General features: G+C 39.4%; 1 protein-coding gene across 3 annotated transcripts in view; it reads right to left on the bottom strand.

The window, feature by feature from the left end:
* Positions 1 to 16,228, bottom strand: part of GRIK2 (glutamate ionotropic receptor kainate type subunit 2) — a 441,474-nt gene that overhangs the window by 32,689 nt on the left and 392,557 nt on the right. For all 3 annotated transcript variants that reach the window (XM_080999933.1, XM_080999935.1, XM_080999934.1), the window contains exon 15: positions 5,090 to 5,315. In XM_080999933.1, coding sequence (XP_080856059.1) covers positions 5,090 to 5,315 — 226 coding nt within the window. The remainder of the gene's footprint in view (positions 1 to 5,089; positions 5,316 to 16,228) is intronic.

Genomic DNA, 16,228 nt, shown 5'->3' with positions numbered 1-16,228 from the left:
ACTTAGGCAGAAACTGGCTATAGAGTTAATATAAATGTCTGCTTATGAGATATTCCTATAAGAACCATACAGGAAGCAAGAAAAGGAAGGCACTTGCTTTCCTTGCAGTATCAGTCTGCCTAAATGAAGATGCAAATCTGGAGCAGAGTTTGAAAGATGGGTACTTGGGTAAATAATGGGATGAATTCTTGAAAAGGCAAAGCTAGCATTGCACAATTCAGTATCACAAAAGCATGAAGTTTGAAATCACTCCCAGGAGGTAAAAGACAAGTAATGCCGGCTGGGTAACCTAAACAGTTTATTGTTGGCCATTGCATAGCATTTAAATATCACACAAAATTACACAGTGAGTTTAAAGCCTACTTGAAGCAGGGACTCCTCACACAAAGGTAGAACAGCAGCATTGTAATGCATTCATTACTGCCTTGGATAAGGATAAATAATTCATGAAGTCATATTCCTAGCAGAGGTATGAAGCAGCAGATCATTAATTATTGCCTGAAACCCCTTTTTCTGTGGCGAAGCCTTCAATTTAAGGGAATGGAGTGTGAGATCCCTCTTTCTAGACGCTATGTCCGATGAAATAATATGAACACGACAGGTCTTCAAAATGAGCTTATTCCAAACGCCATTTTAATCATGTGCTCCTCAGATGACTGACAACAGAGAAGGAAAGAAAAATCCCCACAAACATTACTAATAATGCTGCCAGAATAGATGCTTTAATGTCTGCCAGAGAAAAGATTCCTTGAATCAAGGAAGCCGACCAACCTCTTTGTCTGTCCAATCAAGTTTATCTCTCTCTCACTCTCTCTCACTCTGGTACAGATGACAGCAACTAAGCTGGAAACTGACAACAACAGCTGGAAAAGAATAATAAAACAATGTACAAAGAAAAGAAAAGTGGAGGTCTACAGCAGAGACCTTCACTCGATCACAGACCTCCATAGATCACCATACAAAATATGGTGAAAATTGAATTCTAGACAGACACAAGTGATGTGAAAGCCTCGGGGTTTTAGTCTAAACTTTTGAACTTACATGAGTATGTTGGTTTCAAGGGGTTTGAGCCAGTGTAACTCTGCTGGAAGGCTGTGTATTTATTCATATTCTTTTTCTTCTGATAGATGCTGAACAACTTTTAGATGGCCTGACAGCATGAAGCTTTTCTGACAACGTTATTTGAAACAAGATGGAAGCAACATTCTTAACAGAGGCAAGAGTTTGTCCACAAGGAAGAGAAGAAAGATTTCAGACCCTATCTATCTTCCACAATTACTTACATTTTAGTTCCTTTTCTTGTAAGCACTTTTGCCATAATCATGGTACAGTCAGGGGAGTGAATCCAGAATTGCTGTTGACCAAGTTATATTGGGGGGGGGGTGTCAAAAGCAAATGGAAGATGTCCAGGAATCAGCTTTGTAAAACTGAAATATTGGCAAGGGTTCTGTCCCTGTGTTGGAAAGTTTATGTGCAAATGGGTTCCCTTCAGACTCATCCAATGGTGTGTTGGCTCACAAAGTGCTGCTAATGTATGCATCAGCATCAAAGGAGTAGAACAGAAGAAAACGCTCCAAAAGGCCTTAAGTTCTAGGAGGAACCCCTCTAGAGGAGGACCCTCAAAGCAACTGGAAAATCGGTGGTATTTATGCACCTGAGCAGGTGACAGCAAAGGTTGCAAGGTTTTTAGCTGGGGCAATTAGAATAAAGATCCACTGTTTGACTATTGATTCAAAACCCTAAAATGTATTTTATATAATTGACTTGTTATTTCTATTCTTTGTATATCGTATTGTTGTTTTATTGCTATGGCCGATGGCTGATGTAAATAAAGATTCATTCATCCATCCATTCAGCTTGCTGATATGGGTGATACTGAGATATAGCTCTCAATATTCCTGGCAAACCACTGAACACAGAATGAAACATCTGCCACGATGAAATTCCAAGTTGTCTTCATTTTGTGTGATGTGTACTACAGATTCTGGGGTAGATAGACAGACATACAGCTTATATATTGGTTTGACTATAATCTTAGGTGGATTTATTTCATCCCTAGTCACACTGGACACATCTTATACAGTAGGTGGATCTGTTGCTGGTGTGAAAAGTCAATGTGTAATTTTGATTTCTCCAAATCCACCATGGTTGTAATCAAGTGACATAACCACATACACATTGGGCATTCTTACAGATCCATAGATTTCTCTCTCTATCTAGGCATATCAGCCTAGATAAGTAGAGTGAGTTGTAGTGTGCAAGCTGAAGCTAAATGTACCACAGCTTTTTATTATTCTATGCACTCTGGCTCACTCTGGCAATTTCTTTCCCTCTAGCTTGCTTGCTTATTTTTCCTTGAATGGTCTTGACAAAACTTATTCACATTTTTTTTTATTCAGCCAAAAAAAGACTCCCAGTGGGTTCTAGATTACTTTTTTAAAAAAGCAATTGTTGCTCTCCGATGTACCATCTAAAAAGACACGACACATACTGAAAACAGCTTGGGAGGGAGAGGGGGAGAAAAGCAAACTCATAGTTACAAGGTCTTCTGATGACCACCTGGGGCAGAAAAATTGAAGATAATGTGCCAAAAAAACACAGTTCTCCCTTATACTGTATCTTCCAGGCACCTCTATCTACCATAGCTACCTATTGACTTGCACATCCCAGGCACTGATAAGCAGACATGTTTATGTGTATACACAGTATTTAACTTCTCACTTGCATCACCCACCATCTATTTTCTCAATTCTGAATATTCCAGTCAAGAATTCTATACATGGGACCTGGATACCTGAAGGGAATGTGCTTGCAGAACTTCTCCTTGTCACAAATTTTGCCACTTCCATTATTACATGCTACTTCACAAAATAATACTTATTTATGTAGCAGGATGTCATTCACTGTGCACCAATGTGCAGCACCAGATTTAGTGTGGTGCAGGCGGTTCTCCCGCACAGGGCACTGAGCTGAGGGGTGCAAAATAGCAGCGACAACAACAACAGTACCTATATTTATACGGGTACCTACCGAGAAGATCTATTAAAAAGCAACCATCCCCAAATGAATTGTTGAAAAAATAAGAAATATTTGGGGGTCACCAAATGTTGTCCTCGCTCAGGGCACCATATTACCAAAGTTCATCCCTGCACTGTGCATCTATTCTACAGGTATGTGAAGAAAATAGCAACCATTACTCAAATGCATTGAATAATGTATTCAATATTTCATTCACAAATTAGCAACAAATTATCTATTTCCAACATTTAAGGCAAACATTTCTAATAAAATGAATTGTTGGGAATAATTTATCCTTTTATATCAAAAGATTTTTACATGTTCTGGGACGTTGATGGCTGGCTTTCCTGTTGGGAGCCCTAAATTCATCACTATTATAACACTGCTTAATTACACCTGCTTTTTTAACAGCATGGGCTATGTATCTGAAAATAAAACTCTCCCTCATTGAGTTATCAAATTTTTATAACAGTTAGCAACATATGCATGGAAATTTATTTTGGCACACAATTGTGCATAGGTGCCAGAAGATCATGATCATTCCCGCAAGCTAAGAGCAGCTAATGTTTGTTATTTGTTTGTTTATATAATGGGGTGGGAATAGAAATGGAAAATGCTTTAGCTTTACTGTTAATTTTATTTTAATGGGCAGATCAAGAGTACATTGTACATTAAAGACACAGCTTTACCTGTTTCTGACTTTTGAAGTTGGAATTTCCCTTTTTTATTTGGGACTGATAAATGGCTTTGTGGTCTTTGCAGGTGGATGTGTTTCTCTAAGCATCTTAGGTGAAGGGGACTATTTTGTTGTGCTTTGCAAGGGCAAATAAAAGATTTGATATTTGGAGCTCAGACCCACTCTCTAGCTCATACACAGTTTCTTGAGAATTTATTTTTACCTTTTGACATGTCTCCCATAACAATCATTTTGCGACAAGGAAAGCCTCCCCAATGATAATCATTTTATGGTGGGGGTCCATAGTTTCTCAGGTTACCAAATGTGTCCAAAAAAGTTTGGGATCCCTGCCCTGTCTATGGTTATTAAATGACCTTTCATTGAACACTATGTATGCTGCTGTGAATCAGCTTGCACACTGATGTTCCAATAAAGCAATTGGACTAATCTGGATGCTATCCAGCCATGAGTTTAGATATTCCACCAGAGAGGTACATCACTGCCTGGTACTCCAGCAAGGTACTCCCTCAATCCAAACATGCCACACGACTGACCAGGAACTCATTCATTATCACACCAGTGGGAATAGCAGGGATGGGCAATCTGTGGCCCTCCAAGTGCTGTGGGGTTACAACTTCCACCATGTCCAACTAATAGCCATGCTGGCAAGGGCTGATGGAGTTCAAAAACACTAGGAGGGCCGCCGGTTTTCCATCCCTGATCTACAGTAACCTTTGATGAAAGTTCCCTTTTCAAGGAAAATACCATATTCGCTTCAGAAAAACACAGACCTCCCTAGAATGGGCCTTGAATTTTACAGGCAACCACAGACTTTCCTATATTGCAATGGCAAGACAAATCTTGTGCTAAAAACATATGCCACATCCATATTGATGGAAAAAAGGTAATTATAATGATGGTGATCATGGCACTTTGAGTGTTTACATATATATCATCCCATTAATGTTCAACATGATCACACAGCTATATAAAAAAGTAAAACTCAAGCAGGTCTTCTCCTAATAGCACTAACCTTCAAGAACTCCCTTCTTTGTAGTATGGGAAGCACCAAATGTTCTTCCAAATGGCGGCTGAAGACTCCTGGGCTTCAACAGGCTATCCCTCTCTTAAGAAGTGGTTAAAGTACATTACTAGTAAAATATTTATTGTATTATATGGCACTCCCGTGTTTTAGCTTCTTTAATTTAGTTTGTTTCCTTTTGTAAAGTGCTTATATACTTTTTGATTAAGCAACATATAAATATATTAAATATGGATATATTAATAATAGCACATGGTGCTGTTATAATCCAGCTAATACCCAGCAAAGGGAGGAAATGGTGCTATTGCTGCACATGCAATTTAACAAAAAGAGAAGAAAGGCATGCAACCTACCCATAGGAGTTCCGACACCATAACCTTTGGAGTCTATGAGGCCACCAATCTGTGTCAGGTTACAGTTCCGCTGTGTAACAAACTCAATGGTAGTTGACTCCATTAGGAAGGCATAATCAGAGGTGAGTACACGCTGGATACCTTCTTCGTTACTTTTGACGAGCACCGACTGCCTCCTGCTATTCATAAAGGCCCACATTTTTTCATACGTGGCTATTCTTGATTTCTGAAACAGAAATGGCAAGATTCATAAGCACAATAGAGAGAAAGTGTTCAATAAAGAAGATGATTTATTTGAAGAGAATGGGAATAATTTCAATGGATCACAGATTAACAAACACAGGCTGAGGCAGGATCTTTATTGGACCAGGCAGCACACAGCTCTACTATAAATTTGCATTTCATATACCAGGATCAAATTGCTTTAGCTAGTGTGGCTTCAGCCAAAAGTCCCTAAGAAATATCATCTTGTGAAACTAAAGCGTCTTCGTTATGAATCTTTTGCATTCTGACAGGACGACAGTCTGTAGGATTCCTTGTGGGAAGGAAATGAAGACAAATATATGCATAATAGAAAAAACTTTTCTGTATGAAAAGATCTTTCCTCATCAGGCTTAAACATTCAGAATAAATATTCCAAATTTAAAAAAACCCAGTTTGATGGCTAATTCCATTGGCCTAAACACTGACAAAGTAGAAAATATGCTGGGAAGCAGAAAACGTTAATTTGATTATGAATTTTTCTTCCATAGTAGTTTATTATTTGTTGGCTATATTTTCAAAGAATGTCAACAGTTGGTCATAAGAATCCAAAGCTCAGAGTACAGTGATATGAATTCAACATTGCACAGGATAGTGCCCCCAGACCAACAGGATTCACAAAATCACATCATATGATGATTCCACTTCACTTACTGTTGACAGATATGACTTTTGCATATTGAAAAGCCTCCATTTGAGACAGATAAGGTATCACATGACAGGTTATCACATGGGGATGGCAGTCACCAAATGTTGAAAATATAACAGTTGAAATCTAACATCATAAAACAGTGTTGCAGGCTAAGAAAAAATAACCAAACCGATCACTGTAATGGTAAAAACTATCTTTCATGTGCTAAAGAGTAAAGAAAAAGTGTTTTCCTTGTGAATTACTTGCTGATGAAACCTTGTAGCTAATCCAAGATATATACAAATAGTTTTCAATTTAGTTGTCACCATGCAACTTTAAACTCCAGCAGTTCAATGTGCTTGAGATCTTCACAACATCTAAGAACTCTTCAACTTTTAAAGGCTCTCTGGAAGTTGGTAATCTAATAGCTTGCGTACATATTACCTTTCGTTTTAATAACAGCAGCAATGTGTAAAGTACCTAAAAACCCCAGACGAAAATTCACAGCAAGATAGCAAGCTATTTAATAAGTACATCGTTACAGAGGAAAGGTGGAAAATAATGAAGAGGCTCAGACTATTGCAAGTTGACTTGAGCAACTATCTATTAAAAGTTTAAATATGTGATAATAATAGTAAGACAGGAGGGAAATATTTGTGCATGGATGGAGTAATGTAGTTGTAATTTTGAATCACTACATCCAGTCATAGACACAAATAAAAAGGCATGGCAAGTTGTTGTTTTTTACTATATGAAACAGAAAAGAATAGAAATACAAGGTAAAAACACAGAAAAGACAACTCACTAGAGTAGCAGTTGTACAATACTTGCCCAGACTAGTATGATGAAGAGATTATGTTTCTGTCTTGGCACTGTGTTCCCCCCTCCCCAAACAACTTGGGAAAAATCCCAGCTGTGAGTCAGTAAGGGCGGAAATGGGATGGTAATAAGAATGCCTCAAAAGTGCGCTCCCTCCTGCAACAATTTTTGAACAATCGGGAAAAGGGGTGATGATAAGGACAAAGGAGATAATAGCAAGATGCATCTGCACTGAGCATATCACATATTTTTTGGGGAAGAATCCCTGCTATATGGCATGCAGCCGGACAAGAAAGGGTTACCATATCCTCCGCCCCATATTCCACTGACGCCCCTCTCAAGTGGCTGCCTGCTGTACGTGCCAGCAGGCAATGAAATAAACCCAGCAGCAAGAGGAGGATTCTGACATTTCTTCCAAATTTCAAGAAGCTCTTTAAGAGAAGCTGCATGGTGACTGTACCATGTGGCTGGCAGGCAGCAAGATGAGTGACAGGTGACCCCTGTATTTCCTCCCCCAAATCCCTGTATTTCCTCCTCCAAACGCACATTTTTTTAAAGCCTATGAATAGATGACTGCTCCACATCACTGGCAGGCAGCAAAATAAGAGAAATAAAGCTGCAGACAGGTGCATCTTCACATAATTATATTTCCATGCTACAAAAGGCTTAACTTGTTGCATTTCTACCTATTAAAGTTTACGGCGGGGAAAAGATTGCCATTTTTGTTAATTAAAAGAATTGAATAGATTTTTCCATATTTGAATCATTTTATGTTCCCCTCTCTTTTCTTTTTCTGCTATTTTGGAGGTAGCAACCATTTTATGTTAGGCCACACCATTTTGTGGTGCCCTTCCTCAAAATTCCAAATGTGCTCTCCAAATTGTTGATGACCACTGTTTTATCAGATGAGGCTACATGCAGTATAAATGAATATGAGAAGGATATTTCATTCTGGATCTTCTCATGTTAAAAACACAAATGTCAAGATCCTAGCTCAGCATATATCTGTTGTAGTGTTTATTATTCTATACTGTATTTTAAGGTTTGTATGTGTGTGTTTTCTGTGCCACAAGCAGAACTCAGCTTTGGGTTATAACAGAAATGCAGAAAATAAATAAAAATGAAAGTGCTGTATTATCAATTCCTTTTCAGCGAACTCAACTCCAGAAAGCAATAGGCAAGACGAGATGACAAGCTTCTTCTCTCATGTGCTAATATCAACTTTACACCTAACTACAACTCCAGCTCTGGGACAGGGATTGAGCACAAGATTGACACTGCAGACCTTTCTAAAGTTGAGTTGACTGGCATCTGTAGCTTCTGCCCCCAAGGAGGATTAGTGGTATATGTGGGATAAAAAGAGGAACATTTATTCTGAATAAGGATAACCTAGTATCCCTGCTGAGATACAATTCAAGGCTTATTTCAATTTGCCTGGGGACTTCTGTAAATCTATCATTCAAACACTTCCAGGACCCAGTGGTAATAAAAATAGAATTTTATATCCATCTGCAAGAACTCACTGAGATGGTGCCAAACTATCATATATACTATTGATCGCAGGGGCATTTGAATGAGAAAGAGCAGAGAAAGAAGAACATATAATGAATGGGGATCGCACACAAACAAAGGTTTGTTGTGCAAGCTGTGGTCTGAAAACAAATTGTGCTTGTATTCATTTTATATCAATATTACACTGGAAGAAAATACACTTGAGCTGCATGCTGCACAGCAGTTTTCACAGGAGTCAGAATGAGTCTAAAGAACAGGCGAAAAAGGTCTCAAATAACAAGAAAACCTATGTAACAACATACATGTGCAACTAACCCCCCCTTTTTTGGTTAAAAGTCTGTCTCAAGTGTATACAACTGAGTTTTGCCCCCAAGGAACAATAAGTATGCCACAGAAACCCAGAAGAAGCAATAAATGGACTGAAGCATTTATAGCGCATTTAACAACTCAGTGACAACAACTAGGAAACAACAGGGGTGTTCAAGCTGCAGCCTACAATGTCCAAAACTTTCTATTGAAAACTGCAGCATTCATCTCTTTTGAAATCATAAAATTCTAACCCTCGTGTCTGCAGGTGATAGCCAGCATAAAATCTCTGAAACAGGGCATTTTAAAGAGGTAGGGAAGAACCGTAGCTCAAGGGAAGGATGATTGCTTAGCATTGGAGCACCAGCTATGCAAGCACAAGGTCCCAGGTACCATTCACAGTATCTCCAGAAAGGACTGGGAGAGACTCCCATCTGAAACCCTGAAAAGCCACTTCATGTCAGTGTAGACAAATACTGAGGGAGATGGCCTAATGGTCGGACTCAGCGTAAGGCAATCTCACATGTTGTTGTTGTTTAATTTGTACACTGCCCTCCACCTGAAGATCACAGGGCGGCTCTCAACATGAAAATACACACAAGAACAAAAAAATACATACTAAAACAAGAACGGAACAGAACCAACAACTCTCCTCTCACAAAAACACTTGAAAGGCCATAGAAAGCTCAATCAGCCAAAGGCCTGGTTGTAGAGAAACATTTCCTATGGTGGATCCACTGGCTCCAAAGCTTATGCAAGTCACAAGTTGCAGCAGGAGTTCTGGGCCGTTTTGCTCTACCAGCTTTCGGCAGGCATAGCAAAAACAACCTACCTTCCCTGACCAGAGTGAGCTCCATGGTTCCCGACGGGGCATTAAGCCCTTCTGTGGCATGGCCAGGGTTAAGACTGCACCCTAAAACCCCTACTCACCATCAGTCCCCATCTGTAAACTTTTCCAAAAAAAATATAAATTGCTTTGATGGTTAAAAACAACAACTATCAAGCAGTGTATACATTTCATGAAATAAGTAATTAATAAATAACCCATCTTGCCCATCCTTCCCTTAATTACCAGCAAACTAGGATGTCAGCAATGGTGGCATCAAACAGAGAGCAGGAAGGAGAAGCTTCTTCCTTTCTCCTCTTACACCAAATAGGTTCTGGTCACTTTGGTTTTGAGATTGATACTGATAACACTGTTTCAGACACATCCTACCAGTTATATTTGCATTTCCAGCTTCCATAAAGCAAGGAATTCTGATGAATTCATCTACCGGCTGCTTTGATAAAGGATCTGATCTAACAGGGAATAATCTGCTCAACTAGAAATGATATCTGGAAGGGAAAACTTGTGGTGGCATAATTTATTAAGCTTATTTTCTATTGTAATGCATGAGGTAATGCAGTTTAAAAGTGAGATAGTTATGATTTGTGACATTTCGCGTGGAAGAGGGAAGACAGTAATGACTCTGAAACTCTGAAGCCCATTCTGACTAGCAAGACAATTAGAGGTGAAGGGACTCAAAGAGTTCAGCTACTTGGTGCTTCAAGCCGAAAGATATCACAATGACATCCAAAGGAGAGACTGCTTTATGGTTTCCTCAGCACTCATAAATTAAAGATCACGGAAAGATAACTACGTGTCAGAGATCATGAATGTAAACATAATGAAAGCTTTCCCATGGCTGTGCGAATTTAGGACGGCAGGAGACGGAGGCAAGCATCTTTAAAACTGTTCTGATATTCTTATGCATGATGGTATTGCGGTAAATTCTGAAGTGTAAGAGCGCATCAGGGCAGTCCCCATTGCCACACCCTCAAAAGAAGTCCAGGAATGGCAGAAGCTGTGCTCACCATGTACATCCACTGACAGTAATAAAATAGGAAGTCACTTTCATTTTCTGACTTTCTTGGTGCCATAAACAATAGTAAAACGAGTAAGTATCATTATCACCTCATTCACTTGAAAGGAGAATCCATCCATTACCCTAGTGTTCTAGGGGATGCTGTCACAGGTTCTGCTCTGAAAAAAGTCTTAGACTGCACTCTTTCAGGTTTCCCTTCCAGTTCACTGCCTAGGTGTTTTGTATTAAATAAATGAGAACAGACTCCACTCATGCTTTATCTCTGTAATCTTTAATTGGAAAACTTTAATTGGAAGATCAGGCAGTAGCCATTCCATGATGGAACAAAGGAACAAGTGTTGGCCATCAACTCAAGCATCACTTGATAGTATGCATGTGCTTTTCTCCCACTTTCCAATTTTGCACTGATAGTGCAATAAAAACGTAGTGAAGGGACCACTTCAGATTTCTTTGCAGCATCTGGCGGGCCTGTGTGTGTGTGTGTGGATTTGATATCTGCACTGTACAATGTGACACAACCACAGAATAGTAGGATTTGGGTATCAATGTCCATACAATTTTATATTACCCAAAACTCTAATGTACACCCCCTTTCACCAAATTCACCAGGCATGGGATCAGTTTGCGCATTTGTTCTTGAGGCAAATTACATCTACAAACCATTTTCATGGGTGCAGCACTTCCACCTGAGAAATGTACAAAATACTACTTCAGAAAAATGCTAATTCACACAACTTCCCTGATGGAAAACAAGATGGTAAAGTCACTGCATATTCAAACATTTCAGAAACAAAAAGTACCAATTAGGTTGTTGTTGTTCACAGTAAATATATTTAGGATTGAGTTTCTACTTGGCTTGTTTTAATTTTTTTTTTAATCTTAAAATCAAGGAAGAGAATGATTAGTGACTTGTAGATTTGGAAGAACTTTCCACTTGTCACTGCTTTAAAAACAACCTCAAAATAATAATAATTTATTATTTGTACCCAGCCCATCTGGCTGGGTCTCCCCAGCCACTCTGGGTGGCTTTCAACAAAGATTAAAAATGCATTATAATGTCACACATTAAAAACTTCCCTCAACAGGGCTGCCTTCAGATGTCTTCTAAATGTCAGGCACATCTGATGTGAGGGCGTTCCACAGGGCTGGCGCCACTACCGAGAAGGCCCTCTGCCTGGTTCCCTGTAGCTCTTCTCTTCTCTTCCACTTCAATCTGAATGGCCATACATCACTTTCCCACACTGCATCCTGCACAAACGGTAAGCTAAGATACTCACCTTTAACTGGGTTTTTCATCTGACAAAATGCAGTCACAGATTGTTGGATATATTGCATGCAGTGCAATCTAGAATCCTGTTCAAAATGCCTCTCATTTCTTTGTTAAAGACAATGAAATATTTACGGCATCATTGTAAAAAGAAAGAAAGAATAAAGTCTAGCAATGGAGGTGGAAGTCCAACACGATGTTGTATTCATCAAACATATACTCATCATAATAGGAGACATTATAGGATTTCAAGCAGACAGATACAGTGATTGGCACTCGTCAAGTGGTACTGTGCTGAAGGAAACAACCTTCAATTTCAATCACTTAAAGAAGGATTGTGAAATGATCCCGAAAAGCAAAAGCTCCAGCTGAGAAGCATGAAGTACAATGAAGTCATTCCTTGGCTTTAACCAATCTACAAATTAGGTATGTGTATACAATTTGCATGTGTTCCAAATTTTCTTTTAAAAGTCATGTTTAGAAGGCAAGGATTTAAAATGGAAACACGACAGAGATAAGGCCACTAAGCTTTTACCCAGTCTGCTGAGTCCTCACTCTAAATTTGTCTCCCAGGTATGTCTTCCTCCTGAGACACTGAAAGGAGAAAAGCTGCTAAGAGCAGGGGCATTGGGAGGAGGAAAAGGTGGAAGCAGGGCTACCTTCAAATGTAGGCATGGGTGGGCATCTGCCAAGATGCCATACCCGATAAGTGGCCCAAAACAGGAGCCCCCTGGGCTAGCTCTTCCTCCTCACTGTTTCTCAACTCACCTCTTTGTTCATCAGCTTTCTGGTAGCACTGGCAAGGAAGAGGAAAAGCAGCAGCTGGTGACAATGACAGTGAGATGCTAGATCTACTGAGCAGGGAGGGCCCATGGAGAGTCTCTTGCCTTCGAATGGTGGGAAACTGAATCTGTCAATGGGAAGTTACCTCAATCCCAATCTTAAATTCACTTCCCTCAATTTTCTCAACAGCTTGCATGTTTTTAATAAAAAAAATACAAAGTCAGAACAAAAATTAAAATGCATTTGTGTGTACTTCTCTTAACAGATGTGCTTTATGCATTTTCCTCAGGGATATGGAAAGCAATTTTCCTGAATATAAAACATTTGTGTAATTGATTTTTATTTGTTGCTAAGTCACTTTGAGACAGTTCTCTTTGTACAAAACAACAATCAAATACATTGTATTATTCTAATCTGTTTATTATTACTTTCACTAAGGTAGGCATGTTTGCACATCAGTAGCAGGGTGTTTCTAAATGCCAGGTGTCAGGAAACAGTGGTGGGAAAAGGCTCTTTGTCCCCTTGTCCTGCTAATGGGCTTCCCATAGGCATCTGGTTAGCCAGTGTTTGGAAAAGGATATCCCTTGATCCTGAACACTTGCAGTTGTATCTTTGCCTGCCACACTGGCATAATACCTGTGGCATACTGTACTGTTCTGGTGCATTACTCACTTTTCACTTTTCATCTTAAGCATTCATTTGCTGGCTGCAAGTCTAATAGATACAATTTTAAGGACGATCATGCAACCAACCAAGGATGGATTTCTGCACACCAGTAATATTTCAGACAATATTATCTTTCGTTATTTTTTCTTTAAAAAAAGAGAGAGGGTGGACGTAACCTTCCTTTCTGCCTGAATTTGATTTCCATGCCACCAACAACTACAGCACCATAGTTTGTCTTCAGTTTTCAAGGTAAGGGATCAAAGATGAAAGATAGCCTTTCATTTTATCTGACTGGTCTCCTCCATTCCACGACCTCGGTTTTTTCTCTCTCCTTCTCTCTTTTATCAGAACTGCTGAGGCCTGTAAAGCTTTAAGTTAACTAGCCGATTTTGTTGTGTCAGCATAAAAGTGATAAAAACACACACTCACACACACCATAGTTCATACAGTGTTCTCTCCCTTTGTAATGGCAGTTTTCATGGTCCATAGAGCACAAATGAAGAAAGGTAGAAAAGGTGTTCCTGCCAAGAATGGTGCTACATGGAATGAAAAATGCAGTGCTGGGCAGAATAAATTCCACTGTGCAGCCCGATTGTTCTGCAAAAAAAGGGGGGGGTTATATGTTTGGCTTTAGGAAGCCCAAGATAATTAGTGTAAGTATTCAAAATAAATGCTTGATAACACTAATGAATTCACAGTTAATTCTAGATTACTCCACTATCAGTTTTCTTTGTGACAATCTTAAGTAATAAGATTTCTCCAAAGGGGAAAGTTGTGGCTCAGGTTGCATCATAAAGCAAACTTCCCATGATGCTAGTTTAGAAAGGTATCTGCAAAAAGGAGTCACCATACAGCACAGCACAACACTTGTCTACAACCTTGCCATGTATTCAGTCTTATTTGACCTGCCTGAGGTTTCCCCAAAACTATCATGTGGACAAGCTATAAGTTCATTTGTGGGCTCCATTGCCTATCTAAAGGCATTTGCAGTCAGCAATCATGCAGGCATGCAAAAATGTTAACATATGTACCAATAATACCCTGTGAGAAGTGAACTGGACCAATCCTCCTAGGTGTCTTATTCAGAGGGAGGCAGAGGTAGTCAAACACATAAAACAGATAATTTCCTTCCTTAGCACATGTGTCTTCTCTCCCACCCAGCTTCTGTAGGAAAGCAGAGAGTAGGGCTAGGATGTGTCATAACTCTCCTCTCATAGATCCCAACAGCTGTAGTAATATGGAGTCAGTGTAGATGCGAAGTTAAAAGTATGGTCAGGATAATCAAATCCACACTTTCAAACCATCATATATCCCCACCTGCATTCAGACATGCCCTGACAGTGCCATCTTGTTTTAATTTAGCTGCTACAGCACTTTGTGTAAGTCAGAAGCAGCATATGTAATGGATAGTGATTGAATCCTCTACTTCAGAAATACATACATTATCACAAACTATAGATATGCTGTTCATATATATAAATAAATCCTTCCCTCCCCCTCCTTCTGCTTTCCAACTCAGCACTACCAACTGCCATCCTATGCTGCTTTTCCATCCATTGGGGGGGGGGGTGGAGAGAGAAAGAGAGAGAGAGAGAGAGAGAGAGAGAGAGAGAGAGAGAGAGATGCATCCCTATATGCTGAAAGGGTCCTGATGAGTCATTTTGATCTGAAATCCAGCTGGAGGTGATAGGGTTTGTTTTCAATACCCCTCTCCTCTGTACATTCAACTGTTCAAATTCAGCTTCCAGAACTGCTTTTGGCTTACAAATAAAAAGTAGGATGTGTGGCTGGCTGTGTCACATCTAGTTTGGGTCTCGGTCTTAAGTAGTGATGTCACTGAGGTTCAGAATTCTTTAGTTCAGAATACAATCCTCCACAATTTCTTAAGCTGTCTTTTAATGCAAACTTACTTTTGCAGGCCCAGGATTACGCTTTGGCTCAGATTCTTTTCTGTGCCGAATAAAATTTTCCCGTCAACACCTACATATGCTATTGCTGCCTAAGAAACAGAGGGAAAGGAACAATGTTTTTGGGTGGGTGCATCTTTTAGCTTGCTTCCTGCAGTGTTCCAGGAAGCTGGGGGGAAAGGCAAAACAGAACCACTTCCTGCCTGCCTGCCTGCCTTCCTTGTTACCATCATGGAAGCAGCAGGAGAACAATGGCAAAGACTTGTTAGATATAGTGCCAATGGAAAGTCTCTGATCTGACTCTTGTGTGGAAATAAATCCTCTTCACCACAAGAAATAAGTTTTAAAGCTTTGCTTGCAGATCTTGGTTTTTAAAGCATTTAGTTAGCACACTCTATGAAAAATACCGCCTATATGCCTAAAACCTTTTTTAAAATAACAAATACAATGCAATTCAATTCAATACAGCATTTTATGCACATTAAACTTATAACTTCAACAAGACAATGGGGAAGATAGGGATCCCCTTTCCCTAATACTACTACAGCAATATCAAGTGAAGTTGTAAGGTAAAAGGGGTCTGAAAGCTTTGAGGAAGACAACAATTAACTAATTTAGAATTCTCATTAAAACCTTTTTTCCCTCCTGAGTGTTTTTAAGATTGCTCAGAAACACTAGTCCAAATCAAGTTTTGGGGACAGTATTAGGATTTGAAGTGGATTCATATACCCAGCTACCTGGGAATAAGTCCCGCTGAGTTTAATATATATGGCGTAATAAACATTCCTTACATTATTACATCTCAGTGGCCTGCCTAAAGATGAATTAAGAATAACAGACATACAAGGGAATTATTGGAATATAGAAAGCTTGTTTTCATTGTAAATCATAGGGTAATATGCTGACCATTTAACAAATACAGGATTGCTATTGCCCAAGTAGTATTGCTATTACCCATCAAGCTGAGTGACATAAGGAAGATAAATCAAGAGAGTTGCTTCTGTGCACTGACAAAGGTCTTTTGTTTTACTCTCAAAGGCTACACAATACCACCTGCCTTTAAAGAATTCTTGGTTTCCAGATTGCGTTAGAAAGGAGAATGAAATCTTCACCTCTGCTCAT

The sequence above is a fragment of the Podarcis pityusensis genome (assembly GCF_964106645.2).
Source record: "Podarcis pityusensis genome assembly, chromosome: 3".
NCBI classification, from domain to species: domain Eukaryota; kingdom Metazoa; phylum Chordata; class Lepidosauria; order Squamata; family Lacertidae; genus Podarcis; species Podarcis pityusensis.
The sequence above is the reverse complement of the archived record's forward strand: the minus strand, read 5'-3'. Positions and strand labels throughout refer to the sequence as shown.